The 24155-nt window shown below is 42.0% G+C and overlaps 2 protein-coding genes across 2 annotated transcripts; both read left to right on the top strand.

Annotated features, from left to right (window-relative positions):
• The first annotated feature begins 1738 nt into the window (after positions 1-1738).
• Positions 1739-16442, top strand: LOC136422918 (uncharacterized). The gene is made up of 14 exons (XM_066410847.1): positions 1739-1862; positions 2925-3002; positions 4116-4228; positions 5299-5448; positions 7087-7272; positions 7750-7905; positions 9176-9373; positions 10588-10737; positions 11776-11961; positions 12478-12630; positions 13547-13720; positions 14858-15010; positions 15646-15768; positions 16309-16442. Exons 2-13 carry the CDS (start codon positions 2947-2949, stop codon positions 15735-15737), a joined length of 1767 nt encoding a protein of 588 aa, XP_066266944.1. The 5' UTR covers positions 1739-1862; positions 2925-2946; the 3' UTR covers positions 15738-15768; positions 16309-16442.
• Positions 16443-18056: 1614 nt separating this feature from the next.
• LOC136422739 (uncharacterized oxidoreductase YccK-like) lies at positions 18057-24153 on the top strand. The gene is made up of 9 exons (XM_066410591.1): positions 18057-18189; positions 18752-18852; positions 19825-19911; positions 20349-20496; positions 20958-21037; positions 21763-21856; positions 22274-22413; positions 22620-22704; positions 23309-24153. The coding sequence occupies exons 1-9, from the start codon at positions 18078-18080 to the stop codon at positions 23479-23481; spliced, it is 1020 nt and encodes a 339-aa protein (XP_066266688.1). The 5' UTR covers positions 18057-18077; the 3' UTR covers positions 23482-24153.
• Positions 24154-24155: the final 2 nt, after the last annotated feature.

Genomic DNA, 24155 nt, shown 5'->3' with positions numbered 1-24155 from the left:
AGAAGTCATTTAATGACTTCTACCAATACAGACGTCTAATAATAGTGATCAAATGTTATCTTCTAGGTCTACAGCGTAAACTTATTTCTGTCCTAAGTGTGGCGCCGACTCAAGGCCTACAGACACGACCGCAGAAGGCTTTCACTGTGCATGGGCGCGCCGCCGGGAAGCAAATATTTGTCCGGATCCTACCGTGCCATTTTCTCCTGGCCCTTACTCACATCCTGTACCGTGTACGTGGGCATGTTGCTAGCTTACTGTTAATGAGATTATATCTAGACGTTTCTTTTTAATCCTTTATATACGATAGCGTTTAATATGTACATGTATTTAGAATATTGTTAAAGCTCGTTATGCTGCCCATTGTAATGTGTTGTCTTTGTAGGCAGGGCTAGCCCTTTGTAATAGCCTCAGGCTAGCTAGGCAGCCCTGGCTGTGTGTCAAAAACAGCCAAATTAATATATACATAAACATATTCAGACGTTCATACTGACAGAAATATCAGTTTTTCGCTTTATAAACCTGCCACACGATGCTTAAGACAGTGTTTTTACGCTTGTATCGATACACCAATGCATGATCTCCTGAGAACAAAAGAACACTTTTTCAATCGTGATCTAACCGACGACAATTAGCACAATGTTCATTCAGTGTCACCAATCTCCCACCCACAATGAAAAAACGCCAAAGTCCTTACCTATCCCTAACCTATGCCGTACGGAGATATTTTAATAGGGATATTTCTTGCATACCCTTAATGGAATCATGTTTAGACGTTCAAATTGGCATAAATATCAATGTATCGGTTAAAACCTGGCCATCTTCTCACGCATTTGGTATATTTAGTATTTATGTCAATATGGACGTCTAAATATAATCCCATTAAGGGTATGCAAGCAGCATGCCATCAAAACATCTCCTTACGGCCTTGGCCAAAGATAGGAAAGGACTGGGACACTGTACGTTCATATTGACAGTATCTATAAATATCATATATTTGTCGGATGAAACCTGTTCACTTTCTCATGCATCGTCGATATCAGGGCTAAAGATGTTAGAATCTTAGGATCATTCACAAAACTAAAGCAATGAGAGAAAACTTGTGAATCATGATTTAACTTTTAAAAAAGAGCCCAAACTCCAGTGGAACCAATAGGATGTTCAGCCTTCAAGCATATCGATCCTTGACATTTACCTTGCTGACATGTTCTGGCATACATACCATTAATGGGATTATATTTAGACGTTCAAATTGACAGAAATATCAATTTACTGGTTAAAACTGTTCATCTCCTGACCAATAATTTTATATATATATTATATTCTGTATTATGATCATAAAATCTTGGGACAATTAGCAAAACTAAAGCAACAAAAGAAAACTTTTTAATCATGATTTAATTGGAAAAAAATAGCACAAACTACAGTGGACACCTACCACCTCAGCCCAACCCTTCATAACGTGTACTTTATCTGTCCTTGACACCCGCCTTCCTGTGATATTTTCATGGCGATGTTACTTGCATAACGTTAATGGATGTATATTTAGACGCTCATATTGACATAGTCTATGAATATCAATTTGTCATCTGAAAAAAAGGCAGTTGATCCAACTCCACCCATCCCCACCTCATAATATGTACAGTGCTTTCTTTGTCCTTCACATCAAACCTTCCTGAGATGTTTTTTGGGGGATGTGACTTGCATGATTTTAATAAAAATAGCTTTAAATTTAGACGTTCATATTGACATAATCTATAAATGTTGCCTGAAACATGTTCACGTTCTCACGAATCTTCTATATTAGGGCTTAAGATTTGTAAGATCATTTCACAGTCAAGAACCTCAAGACTTCAGTATTGGTAAGTCTACTTTTTTGTTCTTCACAGTTTTTGTTGTAGGATTTTCGGCTTTCTTAAGCAGGGCGGACTGTTGAGAAGTATTTCTAACCACTTTTTAGTCACATAATAGCTGTTTTGTGACTTATCTACTTTTTTTAGAATCCTCTTCATTTAATACAACGACGCACATACGTAAGAGGGTCCTTACAATCTACTTCTCTTTGATCGATACCTTACTGTCGTCCTTTGAACAACGCTAGATTTGTTACCTTGCGACATTTTAGTCTTTATCATGCAGTAACTGTAAATGCAGAAATGTTCACTGTCGTTTCATGTTCGCGGTTTTGCGGCGACCGTTTCACCGCAATCTTAAAACCACCGCGAAAATTTGTGTCCAACACTGTAGGAGTATGTGACTATAGCACTGCCGCGAACTTAAACCCACAACGAACACTAGATTTTCGCCTTATCACGAAATAAAAACCACGCGAACTTAAATGGATTTACAGAGTACCTTTGCAACATGTTTGTGGAAAAAACAATGCTGTATTTGTCATACGGCATGCAGGGAAGGTGTGTATCCAGTTTTTTTCTCTTTGTATGGAGTATATGTCAATGTCGTCATTGTAAACCGTCGATACATCCCGGTGTGAGTATATCAAATTTTACGTACCGTACAAACTGGTTTGTTGCGCCTTGAGGCGGTTTACCGGTCAAATGACAAAAAAGGGAAAGGACTGCCTTGGTTTATGAAACTTGAAACGTCCACTTTTCAGAAATTGTCGTATTTGTAAGCACTTTTATCTTAAACGCTAACCATCACGATTGTTCCATTCAAATGCAGCGACACCACTTGCGGAGGCTTTGTACTCAGACTTCTGTAGCGTATATACCGCGTATAGTATTTTTGAAACATTGCACAAATTGTTCTTCTTGTTAAGTATACAAAATCGTTAAAGCGATATGACTGGAGACATATATTAGTTTTTGTAAAACTCTCGTTTCAAATTCATACTGACCAGAGTTATATATCACATTTGGCTTGTGCCCTGTCAATGACGTCATTATGCTCCTTTTTTTCAGTTTCTGACTTCAAAAGCCAACCATGACTCCCTTCCTTCTGCTGTTCGTTGCCTTGGCAACGGCCTCGCCAATGAGGAGGTACGTACTGAACATTTCCTTTTATCCTAAAGGGTAAGGTAGAGTGAACTCATCAGATTGACAGAGCGGTCTGCACTGGAGAGGTGCATGTCTGTATTAAGTGCAAATGAGTGGGTTGTCTAGGGCGGAACCCAACCCTCTCCCTCCACTGACGTTTACCTCCCCATCCGAAATCAAGTACCTATTTCATACCTGCGTGGAGTGGGGAAAGTCGTGTAAAGTGTCTTCCCAGGGCACAACATCGGCGGTATGTCAGGGGATTCGTAACTAGGCCTGGGTACTGGATCAAACACCCTAACCGTTACAACAACACGATTCCACCAAACCTTGTATGATACTACTTTGTATGATATGTTAGTAAAGCCATGTTGATTTGACATCCTCTGGGAGCTTCTGAAGTTTAGCAAAAAATAATATTTTCTTCATCATGAAATCTACGTTGTCATGAAGAATGAACAAAACTCAACACACAGAGTATGGTATACCGAAATATACATTTTGGTTCTTTCATAACTTCATCTTTGACTTTGGATTTGATTTTGGCATTTTTTACGACATTAGTATCCTTTTTCCTAAGAATTTCTGTATCTGTATCTATATAGCCGGTATAACCGTCATTAGGCGTAACACACCAGCTTTGCAGGCACGCGGCGCGGAGGCAGCTGGTCATATTACACCGAACGGTCTGTTACACCTAGTCTTCGCATATCTGACTGCAACCGTTCTTTAAAGCTACTTAGTGAGGAAGCTCCTACAATATTTGATGACAACGAGTTCCATTCTACTATGGTTCTCGGGAAATACGAATTTTTGAAGACATCAATTCTTGGTTGATAACTCTGGTACTTAAAAGCACGACTATTTCTAGTCCTCTTCTGAGCTGGCATTAGATACTTATCAGTCGGTACGTCCACAAGTTCATTAGTCATCTTGTACATCATGCAAAGTCTGGACATTGTTCTCCTGTCCTCAAGTCACAATGATTTATTTTGTAATTTACAGAAATATATATTTTTGTTCTTTCATAACTTCATCTTTGGCTTTGGATATGACTTTGGTATTTTTTACGACATTAGTATCCATTTTCCTAAGAATTTGTTTTGTAATTTACAGTATCTACAGGGCCCACCATGAGCTGGACGCTGACGGAGATGGCCTGGTCAGTCTGCAGGAGGCGACGCAAGGGATTCACATGAATCAGGCGCTTCATGCCCTGGATTCTGACGGTACCAAATGCTTCACGTTGATCGTGACTTATGACTTTGATTATGCTACAGTCACAACTGGAAAAAGGGGCCCTGCCGGGTTGTTTACGTCAAACACAGTGGAAGACGAAAACAAGTTACCCCTTCTACGATCAAAAAAGAAAGGCTCTGTTTAAAGAGGCCACCAAATTCCATCCAAACTTCTCCATGTTTACAGACCAAAAGAAAAGTACTCTCCTATTAACATCACAAAACCCACACATTGCAGAAAATGTGGGAGCATTCGTCTTCCACTGTCTCGAAAAAAGAAGTCAAACCAAATAAGATAGAATTGAGTGTTAGCATTTGAACTAGAATAGTCACATGTTATATTGTTACCAATTGTCTCTCCGTCCTTTCATGTTTCATCAGGAGTGCCAAAGAATTCATACGAATTTTACGGAATACATACGATCCATTACTAGAAACATTCGATCATTACGCAATACATACGATCCATTACTAGAAACATTCGATCATTACGGAATACATACGATCCATTACGCAGAAACATACGATCCGTACGGAATACATACGATCCATTACGCGGAATACATACGATCCTTACTAATTTGCTGGCCATCGCGCTAGCACCGAATCTAGCTTTGTCTTGTCCTCCTAGTTGGTCTAAGCCTACATCAGTCTTAATTCAGTGCAGCTTGAGATTTTTAGAGTTTAGCCAGATGGGATACGCCATTATTAATCTCTTAAAAGCCAAGATATCGTACGATGAACTGGTTATCCAGAGTCCGCCATATTGAATTTGCCGCCGGTGTCACGTGATCCAAGCACAGTGAGGATCGTATGTATTTCGCGTAATGGATCGTATGTATTCCGTACGGATCGTATGTTTCTGCGTAATGGATCGTATGTTTCTGCGTAATGGATCGTATGTTTCTAGTAATGGATCGTATGTATACCGTAAAATTCGTATGTATTCCGTAAAATTCGTATGAATTCATTGACACCCCTGTGCATGTACTTGCAATTAGCCTACGGGCAAGAACGGAAATAAACTTATTATCATAACCACCTTGCCACCCCATGTGCAGGCGATCAGATGTTCACCGAGGCCCAGGCCCTGCAGTTTCTTGACCATCACTTCTTCGCCCAGTTCGACGCCAACCACGACCATATGCTGAGCTTCGACGAACTTAGCGGACTGACCGTTGGACAAATGTTCGACTTCTATGATCACAACGGTACGTTCCGATATTAGCATGAATGTTCCTTTGTGTTGCTAGGTAACACGGTCTCCGGACAACGTCACAGAAGTAAACATTGAACTTTGTAGTGACAAGGATCAAGGAGACCATCCATGTAAGACGACAGGTGATTTTGAACAATTACTGGCGCCAGTAGTTTAATCATTCAACTTTTAAGGAAGGTTGCAGTAAAACAGTTTTTGGATGCGCTGAATGATGGCCATGTGGCAGTTTCCTAGTACATCAGCAATTTTATTATTCTTATTCTCATTCTTAAAGCGTTAGAGGAGTATTGACTCCGGTAACCACCTAGGTCCTCCTCTCTGAAGCATGCCCAATGAAGTTTTCAGTCCGTTAATTAACTGTAAGAACTCCCATTATCAGTTGTGTTGATATTGCTTTTCTCTCCACAAAAGTATACTCTTCCTCCTTCTCCTCGGTTACCCACCTTCTCTTGCAGCCTTTCCAATGACCAAGTTGACGTAACATTTTTGTGCCCAGTTTGTTTCTATGCTCAGCAATCATGCTATACTATTTGTATTTTGATGACTACTAAACTTAGTTTCCACTTAGTTTGTCCATGTCGTATTATAGATTACGTTGTATTCATCGCCGTGTTTTTCTTTTAAACACCACTCTTGTTTTCATCCTTCCATCGCCAGATGACGGGTTCTTATAGAGGGTTGTATTCATCGCCGTGTTGTTTTTTTAAACACCACTCTTGTTTTTTATCCTTCCATCGCCAGATGACGGGTTCTTAGAGGGTTGTATTCATCGCGTGTTATTTTTTTTAAACACCACTCTTGTTTTTATCCTTCCATCGCCAGATGACGGGTTCTTAGAGGGTTGTATTCATCGCCGTGTTGTTTTTTTAAACACCACTCTTGTTTTTATCCTTCCATCGCCAGATGACGGGTTCTTAGAGGGTTGTATTCATCACCGTGTTGTTTTTTTAAACACCACTCTTGTTTTTATCCTTCCATCGCCAGATGACGGGTTCTTAGAGGGTTGTATTCATCGCGTGTTATTTTTTTTAAACACCACTCTTGTTTTTATCCTTCCATCGCCAGATGACGGGTTCTTAGAGGGTTGTATTCATCGCCGTGTTGTTTTTTTTAACACCACTCTTGTTTTTATCCTTCCATCGCCAGATGACGGGTTCTTAGAGGGTTGTATTCATCACCGTGTTGTTTTTTTAAACACCACTCTTGTTTTTATCCTTCCATCGCTAGATGACGGGTTCTTAGAGGGTTGTATTCATCGCGTGTTATTTTTTTTAAACACCACTCTTGTTTTTATCCTTCCATCGCCAGATGACGGGTTCTTAGAGGGTTGTATTCATCGCCGTGTTGTTTTTTTTAACACCACTCTTGTTTTTATCCTTCCATCGCCAGATGACGGGTTCTTAGAGGGTTGTATTCATCGCCGTGTTGTTTTTTAAACACCACTCTTGTTTTTATCCTTCCATCGCCAGACGACGGGTTCTTAGAGGGTTGTATTCATCGCGTGTTATTTTTTTAAAACACCACTCTTGTTTTTATCCTTCCATCGCCAGATGACGGGTTCTTAGAGGGTTGTATTCATCGCCGTGTTATTTTTTAAACACCACTCTTGTTTTTATCCTTCCATCGCCAGATGACGGCTTCCTGGAGGGTGCGGAGGCACAGCGGCTTCAGTACATCTGGGATGCGATCCACGGGCACGGGAACAACAGGAGGCAGGCAGCCGACATCGACGCTGACGGGGACGGTCTCATCTCCAGGCCCGAGGTTCACGCCGTCATGACCCTGCAAAACGCCCTCGACGCCCTGGACACGGACGGTACCAACAGCTTTTCTAACTGATGTTCTGCTAATGATATGTAGATATGATGAAGGGAAATCTAAACAGAATTGCAAACCAATGTGTACAAAGAACACACACACACACACAAACACACACATGTATACATACAAACACACACACACACAAACACATACATACATACAAACACACACACACACAGACACACACATACACACTAATGCACGCGTACACACACACACAAACACATACATGTATGCATACAAACACAAACACACACAGAGACACACACATACACACTAATGCACGCGCATACACACACACACACACACGCACACACACAGTAAAAAAACTAATCTTATGACTAAACATCCGACAGGTTTCACAATGCTTCAACACATTGTGCACTTTCCAGTTTTCGAACTTTGTGCGTGTCATATGAAACACATTGCTCATCGTCGACTGCTTTTCATCCGCCCTATTTCCTTTGACTAGACGACCACGGCTTCACCGAGCAGGAGACCACCGACTTCTTCGGAGACGCGTCTCTTTACCAGCAGTGGAACACCAACGGAGACGACCATCTCAGCTTCGGGGAGGTGCATCACGGGATCACCCTGGATGGCGTCTTCGACTGGTTCGACACCAACGGTAACTGCTGACGTTATACCAGAGTAGTTCTAGAACCCATGATTTAGATTGTTATTAAAAATCATGGCCTATCAGCAAATATACCTTATGCTTTGCATTATTCCACCCGTACTTAGTCCCAGGCATAAATGTGACAGAAGGAAATTTTTTGGATAGGTTGATAATCACTGAATAACTAAATCCATTCTATATATACGGTCCAGTGTTGTTGCACAGCCGATGTTTTGGTGACCGAGCGTCTGTCACCTTCTTCGGGGCAACGCTGACTGGTCTAACTGGCCTAAATCAGTCAGCATTGCCCTGAGGAAGGTGACAAACCGTCACGAAAACGTCGGCAAGGTACGCTTTAAACACGGGTGTGTGTATAAGAAGCTTTGTGACCTACATTACTAAGGGCCTCTTTACACCTACGACATTTTAGAGTCGTGCGATCATCGTCGTGGGCGACGTCGCCGGCGACGGTATTTTTTGGCCGTCTAAAGACGATCAAAACAATCGTACGACGGCAATAAACAGGAAATCCTCGAAATGTCGTGCGACTACCTCGGACCCAGTCGCACGACGTTCAGCGGGGGGGCCTGTGGCTGTGTTTTTCTCGTCTAAAGAAGAATCGTCGCCGGCGACGGAAGTGGGTGATATGCTAATAAGCCTACAGCGTGCTGTTTCCTGTCCGGGAAGGAAAGTTTCTATCGTTTTCTTTGTAAATATGCATGCAGTTAGCAATGGAAACATATTTTTTCTCATCCGAAACCAGTTATTCCGGCGCGACGCCCTGCTACCAGTGGCTACTTCTCTAGTATGCCCCTATTCCTCGATCCCCGGGACATCCCCGGCGGCGGCCACGAACTCGGGTTAAATCCCGTCCGTCTCTGTACCAGCCTCAATCTCTTTCTTTGCTGAGCACCGTTTTCAACGTCTCATCTGCAGGGCAACAGTTGTTGCAAAGTCAGTAATTGCTTCATCTTTTGACGAAAACAAGCGGTTCCCCCGCCATTTTGAATTTGAGCGCAAGAGTTCACTTTGAGTCACACGCGCATATCAATGGAATTCTGCGCCGGGGGGTCCCATGATATTTCCTGACCGTGTGTCTAAAGAAAACCGTCGCCTACGACGATGATCGTACGACCTTATAACATTGTAGGTCTAAAGTGCGCCTAAGGTTCTTGACATTTACGATGACGTGTCAAACGTTTGTGTGAGAGGGAAAAAGAGAGAGAGTGCGTGTGTGTGTTTCTTTTCCATATTTTTTCTCATGACATTGTGCCTACAGGTGACGGCTTCCTTGAGGGTCCGGAGGCGGATAAGATCGTGTTCGTGTACAACGCCATGGTGGCGGCGGGGATCCATCACGGGAACAACTTCCGCAATCATCATGAGCTGGACGCGAACGGAGACGGACAGGTCAGCCTGCAGGAGGCGACGCAGGCCATCAATGTCGACCAGGCTCTCCATGCCATGGACTCTGACGGTACTTTATTTTCAATTTTTTTCTTCAAACTTTATTAACATGAAAGTACATGGGAAATCCTAACTAATTGCAGTGTTCATTGAAATTACAAGGATGGTTTTAAATATTGTAAATACTTATCCATTTCTATGATGTTTTTAAGTCGGTTTCTAAAGAGGGCAAAATTTGGTGTGACATTTTGACTAAAACATAAATATACACAGTACTTAGCAATAAGAATACAAAATACCAAATGCTTTACGCTCACTTTGACTTATCGATACCCGGTCTCCTTTTGTTTGCTTGATCTTGTATGGGGAAAGCAACATGTAGAGGGGGTCTTTTCTGTCCGTTTTCTCAAGCTTTATCCGAAGCCATAAGAGAACTCAAGAGTGGCACAGATAGTTTCCCAATACTAGACTGCCAAAGAAGAGAATTGTCCATGTATCATTGGTGCACCCGAATAAACAAATTTGTCCATGCCAATTTGCTCAGGGTACTCTCAACAGACCGAACCTGTGTAAAGTATTTGGCTACATCCCTTGCAATGACTTGAAACCGTCTGTCCAAATGTAAAGTAAACGGGAAAGAAGGAGCTCGCCCAATCTCTGCCCAGTTGTTAGTGATCGGCCGGTAACAGGGTCAATTTTCAGGAAAAAAAATACGTTCGGCTCTGGCCACTTTCTGGCTATAAACAAATTCGAGCACAACATTGACATCTACTGGAGATTCGAAACCGTTACCTTTATATTCTCAGTCAACAACACTATAATGATTATTTACAAGACTAAACTTTACGTCCAACACTGTAAGAGAAATTGGGACCTGCGTATACCCCAAATTTTCGGTTGACTCCATCAACCCTGTTCACAGAATGACCCTGCTACTGCAACGTGACGTCAGCGACACGTGATCGCAGTAGCAGGTCATACGTGCCAGATTACTTGTGCCTCCCCCCGTCTCTGTTCAAGGTGGGCCTGTGGGGGAGGCACAAGTTATCTGGCACGTATGACCCGCTACTGTGATCACGTGTCGCTGACGTCACATTGCAGTAGCCGGGTCATTCCGTGAACAGGGTTGATGGAGTCAACCGAAAATTTGGGGTAGGTTAAGTCCCAATTTCTCTTACAGTGTTGGACGTAAAGTTTAGTCTTGTTAATAATGAATATTCTACCAACAAATGAACGTTCATGCTAACACTATAATGACGTGACAACCTTGTACCCCATTTGCAGGTGACGGCATGTTCACCGAAGCGCAGGCCCTGCAGTTTCTAGACCATCACTTCTTCGCCCAGTTCGACACCAACCATGACCATATGCTGAGCATCGACGAGCTTCGAGGACTGACCGTCGGGGACATGTTCAGATTCTACGATCACAACCGTAAGTTCCAATATTACCATGGAATTATATTTCCGCTGGTGACCAAGTTTGAATCATGTGTACTTTGAGTAAGGCTACAGTAAATTTTGACTCGCTGAATTTTGTTTCAAGGCGTGTGTGTCTCGGAGGGAAGTAGTTAGGCTTCCATCACTTCACAAACGACTTCTTATGCTTGTCAGCATAACACTTAGCACACAGCGAGACGTTCAAAGCAGGGCATGTTGCAGTTTGCTAAGAGTAATACATCAGGAGTGCCCCTGTTCAGTTCTGTCTGTTAAGTTGTTTTCGTATGTTTCCGCGTATGCAGGTCAGTCCAAATCTCGCGGGACAATTCTCTCGTATGCCGCCGATGTCAGCATTTGCCGACAGACAACCTTTCATCTTATGTTGACAAGCGATTTCAAGAAGCTACATATGTGGCTTGTTAGCATAGAAGTTCACAGCAGGACATTTTGTAGTTGATTTATACATCAAGAGTAGTGCTGCGTACCGGTACTGTGTACCACTACTGTACCGTGAAAATCGATTAGGTACAGGTCCAAAATACCGGATCATGAAGTAACGGTACTGTACCGATATAAATCTACACTAAGTCCATGCTTATTTTGTGACTGATTCCTAACCTCATAGCCTAATGCAACACAAACCATGACCAAAGTGACACATTGGAACAGCGTTACTAATATGTGACAAATCATTCAGGAGGGCCGGGAGTTTTGATAGCAAGGCCAATGGAGTTTGGCGTTAGGAAGCTAGTTTTATTCTTTGATATAAAGATGCTGAGAAGTTGTACACAGCTTATTAATGTTTCTGTCATTATTGAAGAAGTTCAGAAGAGCAGATGTTAATTTGTAAAATTGTTTAGGTACGGGTACAGGTCCAGACCTGTACCTAACCCTCTGTACCGGTACCTGTACCTGTACCTGATGTTATAGTTCTTCTGTGGCCTGGCCTTCTATTGGTTTGTTATGACATCGCCGTGTTATCTTTTTTTACCACCGCTCTTGTTTATAAACTACGTTTCATTCCGTACGTCAGATGACGGTTTCCTGGTGGGCACAGAGGCGGACCAGTTCTACTACATGTGGAATGCGGTCCACGGACACGGGAACAACTTCCGGAACCATCACGAGCTGGACGCGAACGCAGACGGTCAGGTCAGCCTGACGGAAGTGACGCAGGCCATGAACATCGACCAGGTCATTATTGTCCTGGACACTGACGGTACCAAATGTTTTACCTTGACTTTGTCTTCTCGGTACTCTGTCTCTTTTTGTTTGTCTGATCTTGTCTAGAAAAAGCAACCTGTATCTCTTTTGCCTCTTTATTCTTCATGATTCATTGAATCCAATTGAATAGATTTATCCATACCAATTTGTAAAGGATACGTTCAGCAGAATGATAGGTTTTAAATCCATCCCCGGCGAAACTCAAAACTATTGGACCAAATGTAATGTAATAAGAAAGGAGCTCCCTAAAAAAAGGATAGTGTCGGCAGGAATATCGATATCCGCCCAACTATAAGGGATCGACTGGTTTTCGTATTTTACCAATTGCAAGCTCCGTCCAATGTAACGGGGTAGATTTTCGAAAATGTACGCTCAAGTCTGGAGATTTTTTGAAAGCCAGCGCCCTTCTGGCGATCAACTAATTCGGGCAACACATTCGGGTCTGTCGGAGATTCGAAACGATAAAGTGAACAATACTAACCACAAGGTCATCTTGCCATCCCGTCTGTAGGCGACATGATGTTCACCGAAGCCGAGGCCCTGATGTTCATGAGCCATAGCACCTTCGCACATCTCGACACCGACCACGACCACTCGCTCACCTTCGACGAAATTCGCCTCGGCCTGACGCTCGGACAGATGTTCAACTTCCTGGATACCGACGGTAGATTTTAGAATTGTTTTATTGGGTTTATTTGGCCATTATCAGACAAGAAATGTATGTTTTCGGATCTTCTGCTATGGTATTAAAAACAAATTACCTTAGATTGGGTACAGGGGTACTTTGGACATATACCCAAAGGACCCACACGTTTGGCATAGACCGCTTCAAATTGATTTATCATACAATTTCGTGTTATTTGCAGATCTCGAATTGTATAGTTTGGTCTCCTGTACCTCGACATTGCACCCAAATGCGCTGAAATTTGCTACAGGTGTACCAACGACATACACTCTCTGGGCTTCATTCACACAGTTGGCATACACCACATCAAAATAATTTATTTGGGTGTTATTTTTGTTCCTATGTCTGGGAATTTATTTCCACTTAACTTTTCTCAGCCTGGCTATAGATTACGTTATTGTGTTGTCGCTGTAGTATATGTTGTTGAACATCATTCTTCTTTCCGTAAATAAGTTCATCAGTTTGGTCAAACATGGTAAATCTCACCTACTTATAGTGGCGAGAAGCAGTACTCCAGTCAGAAACTCTTAGGTAGGTGTCTGAGAGACACCGAAATGTCAGCAGTTGAGATTTACTGGTTGCGTTAAAAGAAATCTCAAATACCCTATCATTCTTCTTTTCAACCTTTTTTATCTTTCCATTGTCAGGTGACGGTTTCCTGATGGCTGCAGAGGCACTCAGATTTCACGGTGCAGACTTACTGGTTGAGTAAAAAGAAATCTCAAAGATCCTTTCATTCTTCTTATCAACCTTTTATCTTTCCATCGTCAGGTGACGGTTTCCTGATGGGCGCAGAGGCACTCAGATTTCACGGTGCAGACTTACTGGTTGAGTAAAAAGAAATCTCAAAGATCCTTTCATTCTTCTTATCAACCTTTTATCTTTCCATCGTCAGGTGACGGTTTCCTGACGGGCGCAGAGGCCGACCAGTTCCAGACGATTTGGAACGTGATCCAACCGGAACCACCTAGGCCTGTCTTGCATGCCAACAATGACGCACATCTGTCCAAGCCTGAGGTGTTGGCCGCCATGACTCTGGACGAGATCCTGGTCGCGTTGGACACAAATGGTGCACAAAATAGACATTTTATTCATTTATGTATTTGATAATGTTTTTTATTTTTATGTTTTTACTGCAATGGCAGCCTTTCTAGCGCTGAATTGATGCAGGGTATTACAGGTTTCACACACTACACAACATATGTATATAATATCTGATCCACACTTGCATTTTGTGGAACTGTCGCAAGGATCTGAGCGGCTACCATTCGGCGCCACTAGGTGACCTCAATACGACTTTCGCCAACCGAAGGTACCCATTTACACCTGGGTGGAGTAAGGAAAGTCGTGTAAAGTGCCTTTCCCAAGGGCACAAGATCGGTGACATGACAGGATTTGAACTCGGGACCTCTTGGTTCTGAGTCGAACGCTCTGTCGTTGCGCCAGACGACCCCACATATCTATTGGTTCAGAATGAAGTTACATGCCAGGGCTGCCCAACTAGCGGCAGCGGTACCACCGGTGGCTACTTCTAAGAGCAAACCCCGAAGAAAACATAGTCATCATAATTACGTTAATTAAACACACAATCAGTAAAGTAAAAAGTTAACATCTATATATATTGTATTATACAATTTAAACACAAATCGAAATGTTATGCATCACAGATGGTCTAGAACCCGGAATCCTGTCATGTCACCAATCTTGTGCCCGAAAGAAAGGCCCTTAACACGACGTTTCTCACTCCACCCAGGTGTAAAAGTTTTTTTTGTAATTTCAAAGTCAGGTACCCATGTTGAAATGGGTATTTGACTTTGGTTGAGGGGGTAAAGGGCGGTGGAAGGAGAGGGCACAGTGAACTCCGCCTTCCGATACAGTCCCCTTAGACACAGTGGCTAACAACCTACCGTCACTACTGCCTCAAAACAGCTATGGGACTACGTTTACCTTTTACCTTATCTACTTTCCAGGTTGTAACACGTCCTGTCTCGTCATGGACTGTTCTTCTACCTCTTGGTAGGGTTCCAATGAATAACACCACACCAGTATGCAGTTTCAGCTGGTTTATTCCTAAGCTGGACAGACGATCTCTCAGTCTGCCCGGGTAGTCTCTTGAGGTCTTCTCCGTTAGGCATGCGTGTTAGTCTACTAGTATATGTTAATGCTGCTAATTAACTAGCGTCACATTTTACATCTTGTTACACAGGCGATCAGCAGTTCACTGTTGACGACGCTCTGCAGTTCCTCGACCACCACTACATCAACGTCCTCGACACCAACCACGACCACGTCCTCTCCTTCGACGAAATCCGCGCCGGGATGACCCTGGGGGACCTGTTCGACTTCTACGATGAGAACGGTACGTCAAAGTTCCTATCTTATGCTAGGGTCACATTTCCTAACCGGGGCCCGGCCGGGCTGTTTGCGGAAACGAAAAATCAAAATGTATGTCAATAAATTTGTACAAGCTATGCTCTTAAATGATTTGGGGTACGTTTTGTGTTTTTGTTGTCTTTTATGTCATACTTTTCGTTCCCAAAGACTGCCCGGCCGGGCCCCGGATTGTAAATGTGACCCAAGCATTAGGATGGAAGCTCACCTGTGAGAGGCCTCTGTCACACATATCTGATTAATCTCTAATCAGGTTTACCGGTGGCGAGACAGTATGACCCCGGCAGCTTGTTGGATACTGGCTTGGCCCTACGGATACTGTCTTGCTACTGGCAAATCTGCTTTGAGACGAATATCCGATACTTTCTATAAAAGGTAAGTTTCAAATAGCATCCACCATCTGACTACATTGGAACATTTCCAGTCACTGATAAAAGATAGTGGATGCCTCTCTGAAACGTCTGACTGTTAAAGAAATTTATCTTTTATTCATTTTGTATTGTGTGTTCCTCTTAGCTCCTCGCATTCTGTTTGAACATTTAATAGCACGTGTCGCCGAGGAGTTTTTAAAACTGCTTTCTTGTTTTTAATTTCCATCTTTAGGGGATGGTTTCCTGTACGGTTCGGAGGCAGACAAGATCACCTACATGTTCAATGAGGTGCAAAACGGCGGAACTGTCCCGATCCCGGTTTAAACCACGTTGCAACAGCAACACTGAGTCTTGCGTAAGTATGACCCCCATATAACAGTAGATGGATAATCGCATGGCACTGAAGAACTGTGTTGTAACTGGTATGGTGTATGGCAACTTACGCACATGAGAGTTGAGCTGTTGCTGATATGTAACAAATATAAATGACTAATCTAATCTATGACTAACAGTAGAAGTAATCTGTTATAGAATGATATATATGCTAACGCTCTAAAACAGTATGTTGACGGTAACAGTGCGTTGTGTCAGACATGTATAATATCGTCTCGTTTTCGTTTCGAGTCACGTCATTTGCCTACATAGCTATAACCTCATATTGCTATAGTATAGGTGGATATATGAACAGAACATTATAATATCATATCTCTGTCTTGGTAGGTAGTAATATTATGTACGGACGCACATCAAGACAATTTCTGTTGGCTATCTGCATAAAAAAAAAATAAGCTGGATAGTCCATGATGGCATGTTGGGACGTCAATTGCCAACGAGAAGAAATTGAATGAAGAAAAATCTGTTCCGGCTCCTGATAGTGTTCTATGTTTCTTTGCAGCCGATCCTGTGGTGACCAGGCACCGGCCATGCGCTACTTAACAACGGCAGATCTGCTCTACTAGAGCAGCACAATCGCAACTAAAATGACAACTTGTATTGCAAAAATTAAAGGCAGATTTTCCGTGCTTTCAATGTTTGTTTCTGTCATTATTTGGTCTTCAAAAGCTTCAGGTTTTATGATATTTTTGTTGGCCTTAGACTGTAGATGATAACGTTACCGTATTATGTACTCAATTGTAACACTATAACGTTATGTAATACTAGTATCCCGTTAACTTTAATGGTAACGTTAATATTATTGTGGAAAAACATTCTTGAAACTCACCTTTCTCGAATTCACCTGGCCGAAGTGGACCTTTCCGGACAATGTGTAAGCTGCCATTTATCGACCAAACTTTGACAACAGAAGAATGAGGTTTGGCCCTTTGACCCCTGGATCACCAAGGTTATTCTGCCTGATACTACTTCTTCAAATGTCTCATTTTGAGCCAAGCTGACATATTTCGACCAAAATTTGCCTTGAGGAGAATCGGGTTAAACTCTTTGACCCCTTGGTCACCTAAGAGTAGAGTAGAATAGAGTAGAGTCTTCAGTCAGGTAGGATGTTTTACCTAAGGTATTTTTCTTTAAATATCTCATTTCGAGTAAGAAAAACCTGGTCAAACTCGGAACTCTCTTCCACACCGCGAAATGAAAAGAGCTAAAAGAACTAAGCTGACATATTTCGACCAAACTTTGCCTACAAGATAATCAGGTCTGACCCTTTGACCCTTAGGTCACCAAGGTTATTCTGCCTGATACATCTTCAAATGTCCCATTTCCGGTCAAAAACTGGTCAAACTCGGAAATATCTTCCACAACGCGAAGTGATAAGAACTAAGCTGACATATTTCGACCAAACTTTGCCCACAAGATAATCAGGTCTGACCCTTTGACCCTTTGGGTAAGGTTATTCTGCCTGATGCTTCTTCAAATGTCTCATTTCCGGTCAAAAACAGCTCAATCTCTGAATTTTCTTCCACACTGCAAAAGAACAAGATCTTTGGCTGAACCATCTGACACAAAGCTTCTCCAAGTCTATACCAAAAAAAATTCAAATTTGACCAAGGAGAATAAAACCACATCGATTTGACATCGTCTGGTCGTCGCTGGAGGATTGCGCAAAAATAGGTCAAAGGTTATGTTACACAACTTTGGCTTTATGTGGGATATAGCGGGTCAAGAAGGTACCGGCATGTTTTCTTCTATTTTGTTGAATTCTGTAGGATAAGCCAGACATTCAGACATTCAAGCATGGGCGTTTGTACACTTTGTTTTTATTCATAACGCGTTGAGATATGCGTTTTGGTTGTTTATGATACCTAACCTACTGAAGTGTGTGAGTGTATGTGTGACACTATGTATACGTGTGTGTGTGTGTGTGTGTGTACCTAGAAGTATGCGTGTGCTGTATACCATCAAATATCTTCCATAGAATCATGTGCGTGTTTTTGATTCTCTACTGAATGAGCGAGTGGGAGGGGGGCGTGGATATGTCCCAGTATTAAAATGTAACTGAAATATACAGAGCATCAAAAAATAAACAAATTCCTGCAAATAGATATAACGTTAGATATTAAGATAAGGCAGATCAGTGTTTAGTTGCAGAAAGTGTGCATCTGTAAATTAGATTGTGCTGTTGTGTGACTGTAAAGGGGTGAAGTGTGCCATCATATTGATTGCGCTGTGCTTCACTTTCTCAGTGTGTTAGTAAGAATCAGCTGAAGGATGGCAGGGGTACCAAAGGTGCGTCTGAGGGGGGGACTGGAGATCACCCGCATCCTGAATGGCATGTGGCAGGTGTCAGGGGCGCACGGACCCATCGACCCACACAGGGCAGGTCAGTTACAAACAAACAAATAAATAAATAAATAAACAAATATTTATGTAACTGAATGTGCTGGTGTCGTGACCAACACACATAATATACCCGTTTTTATACCCTGATGGGGTGAGGATAGTCATGTAAAGTGTCTTTCCTAAGTGAAACAAATCAAAGGAGTGAGTAGAAAGAAGTCAGATCCCAACCGAGATTCGAACCCACGCCGGTTTAACCAGTGAAACAAATCAAAGGAGCGAGTAGAAATAAGTGATCCCAAGTGAGATTCGAACCCACGCCGAAACCGGCAGCCTAGATCACAGGCACGCACGCCTTAACCACTAGGCGAAAAGGTCACGACCAGTTAGACTGGTCAGTTGGAGGCGCTTGAAACCCCACTGTTACAAAAGGGCACAACATCTGTGGCATCAGGGGATACGAACCCGGGACCGCTGGGTTCTGGGCCGAAAAACCCTGCCGTTACGCCACACGACTCCACTATTACTTAAGGGTTAGGGTTCAGGGGCCATCGGAATATAGAGGTGTAAGTTAGTAACTGTTATGCCTTGCCCCCCTCCCCCAGCTGATGCCATGCTGCAGTACTATGACTCTGGTCTGACAAGCTTTGACCTGGCCGACATTTATGGCCCCTCTGAGGACATATATGGAGCTTTCATAAAAAAGGTACAAAAAAATCAGGGCAGAAACTGAACGTGTCTTGGTGGCTCAAGACACTAGGAATTCATGATCTTGGAATAGCCATCCTTATCATCTATCTTTATCTTCAATCAAAATGTATGGTTTTGGCAATTTTCAAAACCTTTTTGCATAATGCACTGAAAGAAAGCAATTACCGGGAAACATTGTACCATGCCAAGAAAGTAAAAGAAAACAAGGATCTGTTTAAAAAATGTTGGCAAGCAACAATGAACATTCAGGACTCCAAGTCCAAGTGCCACGAAGAGACATGGTCAGTTTCCTGCCTTGAAATTGAATATTCTCCTTCCTGCCTATCCTTCCTTAGTGAATGAGATGCTGAGTTATGTGGATGCAGGTTTCACAACGTTTGACATGGCAGACCACTATGGACCTGCCGAAGAGTTCTACGGGGCTTTTCTGAAAAAGGTGAGGCCACACCAATTTTATTCGCTAATTCATAGATTTTTGAAAATTCTGCTGAACTGAAAGATTCATTGTAAACAGAGTCCGAGGGTTTTCTTTTAAAATTTTACATTAAACTGTAATCAAGAAGGCATGAACTGGATTGATGTGGCTTTACTGTACAGTTGTAGTTTTAAAAGGTGAATGAAATGATTGGGCAGGCAAAGCCAAAGTTCTCAAGATCAGAGTGACAAGTATACAATTTTTCTTGAAATACTTAAGTCTTGATTAGCCTCTTTAGCAATGGGTCTTTGAGTAGGTCTTTATGATATCCTTTTTTTTCTGATGGCATATCAGAGTTTAAATCAACTCGGGACCCGGGAACAAGTAGATGCCATAAAGTAATTGTGAGAACACAGAGAGGTAACACACACGGTGTCCGGTGCCTTAGGGGGATGCACACACTAAAGGCACAGTTGCAAATGTGACCGTAGCATAAGGAAGCTAATATTGATATATACAGAGTGACTGTTGCCTTCTGTTCCTGTGTTGCAGCTGAAAGCTGAGAGGGGTGCAGAAGCTCTGGGTAAAGTGCAGGGTCTGACCAAGTGGGTGCCTCGACCTGGGCCCATGACAAGGAAGGTGAGCGGTCATACTGTGTCAACAAATACAAATATCTGCAACCGTTACAGTGTTATACAACTGAAGGTACAAAGTACAGGGCTAGAAATACTAGGGTGACCGTGGGTTCATCGGCGCACCCAGATATTTGAGTAGGGTTACATGTACATGTGTAAAGGCATTATTGTACACTAAGTCTTGTGTTGTGAAAGTCTACTCTTGACTGTAGTGTCATAAAAGATACTAAAACCTATTTAGAATATTGAAATTAGCTGTAAAATTTTAGCTTCCAGTTCAGAGATATTCTACTTTATTCTATCATTTTTGTTTTATCTTTTTTTGAAATTTTTGTGTTCAGCTTAAATTTTAGGCTTCTAAGGTGCACACCTTCCTTCAAGAATGAATTTCAAGCCATGTACTGTGACGTAACTAGTATTGAATACAATTACTCCTTGCAGGTGGTTGAAGAAAACATAGACCGGTCCATTCGAAGGATGGGGGTGGACAGGCTGGACAGTTTGCAGTTCCACTGGTGGGACTACAGTGATAAGAGATATCTGGATGCCCTGGGCCACATGGCAGACCTGCAGGCAGAGGGCAAAATTGGTCAGTGGTAGACCATTTGATTTTACTATGTTGTTTTTTGTCAGCTTTGTTAGGATGTCCTTTTGATAAATTTAAGTTTCGTGCAAAATAAATGAAAGACTTTTTATCAATGTATTGCTTCTGTTAGGGACAGATCTTAGATAGGATGTTAAATGCAGGTCCCTTGTTTGAGGAGAGCCACACCTCAAACGATTAAGAACCCACCACACTTATTGAAAAGAGTCCATCCCTGTGTGCGTGGAGATCGAAACCATTCTGTTCTAAGTGGGTTAGGGAGTATTCTCAAGCAGCTTTCACAACAGTGAATCAAACCTGTTTTAAGTGTTAAATGTTTCTGACTTACGGAGAATAGATGCCGTCCTTGGTCTATTCAATGGACATGTAGCCCGTAATAAGATATCTACATAAGATAAATCTTAATTTTCCCTGCAAGCCTTGATTTTCTTTCCTTGTATCCATAGGTGAGCTGGCCCTAACCAATTTTGACACAGTTCGGCTGGAGGAAATTGTGAACAAAGGCATCCCTATCTCTTCAAATCAGGTAGGGTGCTACAACGGACTCCAGATGAAGTCCTCACTCATGAACTGTTGTTGTAACTCAAATTTTTTGCTTTATGATTTAAGCTTTCCTTTCGACTTTTGAGGCATATACCCTTAGTAGTCAGTAGCAGGTGTGAGTTAGGCCGCACAAATTTAATTTGTTAGATCTCAGATTTAAAAAAAAATTAAAATGATTAAAATGCCGAATTGAAAGATCGTCTTAAAAACAGAGTCTGATGGGAATGTTTGTACCTTCAAGTTGGTACACATAGTTTCAGGAATCCAAGTGAACATAGTCACTGAATATTTTTACACAACCAAGAGATTTATTCCACCGATGTTTCGGTGACCATCTGTCACCTTCTTCAAGGCAATTCTGACTGGTTCACATAGCAATGCAACACAGGGGCTGCTGCTTATACATAATAATGAGATGCATTCCCAAACGCAAAATATTTACATATGTACAAACCAGGTGATCGAAACGTCTGTGGAATAAATCTCTTGGTTTTGTACAAAGAGTCTTTTTATTCAGTGACTTATCAACCTGATGAAACTATTCACGGATGAACCTAGTAAGATTCAAATTTTCCTCACAGTCACAGCCCTCTGTTTTCTTCTTGAGATTCTTTCCGAGTATTTTTTATAGAAAAATATTTAGGAACCAAGAAAATAAACTGTTGTGGCTAAAGATTTCTTTTTTTTTCTTCCCATCTCCTCCACTAGGTGCAGTATTCCCTGATTGACAGGCGACCAGGACAGAAGATGGCAAAATTCTGCACGGCACATGGGATAAAGCTCCTCACATATGGAACACTTGGTACCTTCTTTCTTACCTTTTATTTGCACTCTTTCATCAAATTCTTTTAGTTTACAATCTCTAAAAGAATTGTTTGACAAAAAGTCTCTCTCTTTCTCTCTCTCTGATCTATGCTCAGACCTTTGCTCTCTCTCCCCCTCTCTCTCTACCTTACAAATGTACAAATGTACCTTAATAGACCTTAGATCCTTCCACAACTCTCTCTCTCTCTCTCAATCTCTCCATCCCTCTCTCTTTCTCTCAAATATAGAATGATACAGAGTAAAGCATACTCGTGCATAAGCCTCATGCATTAGAAAAACAAATTGCATTTAGGAACAACAATTGAATAGTGTTCTCCAAATTCCTTGTTTTCTTTCAAACCCGGCAGGAAGAAAAAACTGAAGAGTGTCCCCTCCCGCCATAATTTCTTTCCAGGAGGTGGTCTGCTTACTGAGAAATATCTTGGAGCCAAGGAACCAACGTCTCGTCACGACCTTCCCACCGCGTCCTTGGGGAAGTACAAGAACATGGTGGATTCCTGGGGAGGATGGAAGCTACACCAAGAATTGCTTAAGGTGAGAATGAGAGAACCTGAGGTGTGTGAGTGTATGTGTGACACGGTGTATACATTTATGTTTATGTGTGCATAAGTAAGGATGTGTGTGTTTATGTGTGCATATACATTTCTATGTGTTTGTGTGTGTGTGTGCTTGTGTGTGTGTGTGTGTGTGTGTGTGCATGACTGAACAATTTGCATCTATCTGTATTCTCCTTTTACCAGGTGCTGAAGATCATAGCAGATGAACATGGAGTTAGTGTCGCCAACGTGGCCACAAAATATATCCTTGACCAACCAGCTGTAGGAGGTAAGGGCCTGTCACAATTTTTTACACACGTGCCTATGAAGCTGGTGTGTTACGCCAAATGGCGGTTATACCAGCTATATAGATACAGATACAGAATCTCAGGAGGTTCCATTCCTGTCTAGATGTTGTATCTGTAACACAACTTTCTAATTTTCGCCCAGGTGTATGAATAAGTATCTTGCTCCGCCTTCCAATACCACTGTCCTAGACACGAGTTGTGGATAACAACCCACTGCCCTTATGGCTTCAAAAAGAATGTGAACACCTTTACCTTTACTGTGGAACACTGGAATAGACGTGTCTTGCCAAATTCAACTATCTTATGACTGAAAATATACATTCTTGTTGAGGTTCTGTTGTAGAATCTAGAGCCTAGGTTACGCCATAGTCACATGAGTTAAAATATCCAGTGAAATCTCTCATTTTTGTTTAGTTAAGCTAAAAAGGCTAAACTGATTGTTCTCTTGAAAGTTTTGTCTGTTTTGGTAGTCATTCCATTTCAGAGCTGAACTGAAACACAAAATTTCCTACACAAAAAATTGGACTTACACATCACGTTTGACTGATCAACTCAAGTCTTTGAACTAATTGTTCTCATCCTTAGGTGTGATTGTGGGGTGCAGACTAGGAGTGCCGGGGGCAGAACACATCCAGGACAACCTTCGAACTTTCACCTTCGACCTGACACAGCAGGACATGGACAGGATTCACACTGTAGTCAGCAGGGGCAGGGACCTAATGGCTGTGATAGGGGATTGTGGGGATGAGTACAGGTAACTGAGATTACCCCATGTAAGGTTTAGTTGGTTCAGTTTTGTTATAGTTTTAAGCCATTACGAGGTAACAGCAACTATCATAATCTATATCCTTACTAGATACACATGATCTTACAGTTAGATATGCAAAGGTTAGGTGTGACAGGTCGTTCAGTGTAATATAACCCAGCTGCTGCCGCGCCGTGTGCCTGCGAAGCTGGTGTGTTACGATAAAGGGTGGTTATACTGCCTACATAGATACAGATTCTGAAGATACCATAAGATGACACATAGAAAGGCGTTCTCAAGAAGGTCTGCATATCTTAAGTGTGCATTGCTTGAGGAGTGCTTATGCTGCACTAAAAGATTAGGATTACCTTTTTTTTAACGTGGCAGTCATCTATCATAAGATACCTAACAGCATTCTGAGGGTTGACAGTACCTTACTATTGATATTGAATTTCAAGGAAGACAGTATGTTTTCAAAAAGGTGTCTTTGCACCTACCTGGGTGACATTAGGACTTATATCATAATGTCTGATATACATGTAAGTATGCCTTTTTTTTACTTCTCAGTACAGCTATTCAAACTTCATCAATGATGTCTTTGAATTAGTCAAGAAGCCAAGATTCTATAAGCTCTGTGTTCTTAACTTTCGTTACACACACAAATAAATGCATTAGTCATTTTCAAGA

Source organism: Branchiostoma lanceolatum, chromosome 17, assembly GCF_035083965.1.
Source record: "Branchiostoma lanceolatum isolate klBraLanc5 chromosome 17, klBraLanc5.hap2, whole genome shotgun sequence".
In the NCBI taxonomy this organism is placed as follows: Eukaryota; Metazoa; Chordata; class Leptocardii; order Amphioxiformes; family Branchiostomatidae; genus Branchiostoma; species Branchiostoma lanceolatum.
The sequence above is the reverse complement of the archived record's forward strand: the minus strand, read 5'-3'. Positions and strand labels throughout refer to the sequence as shown.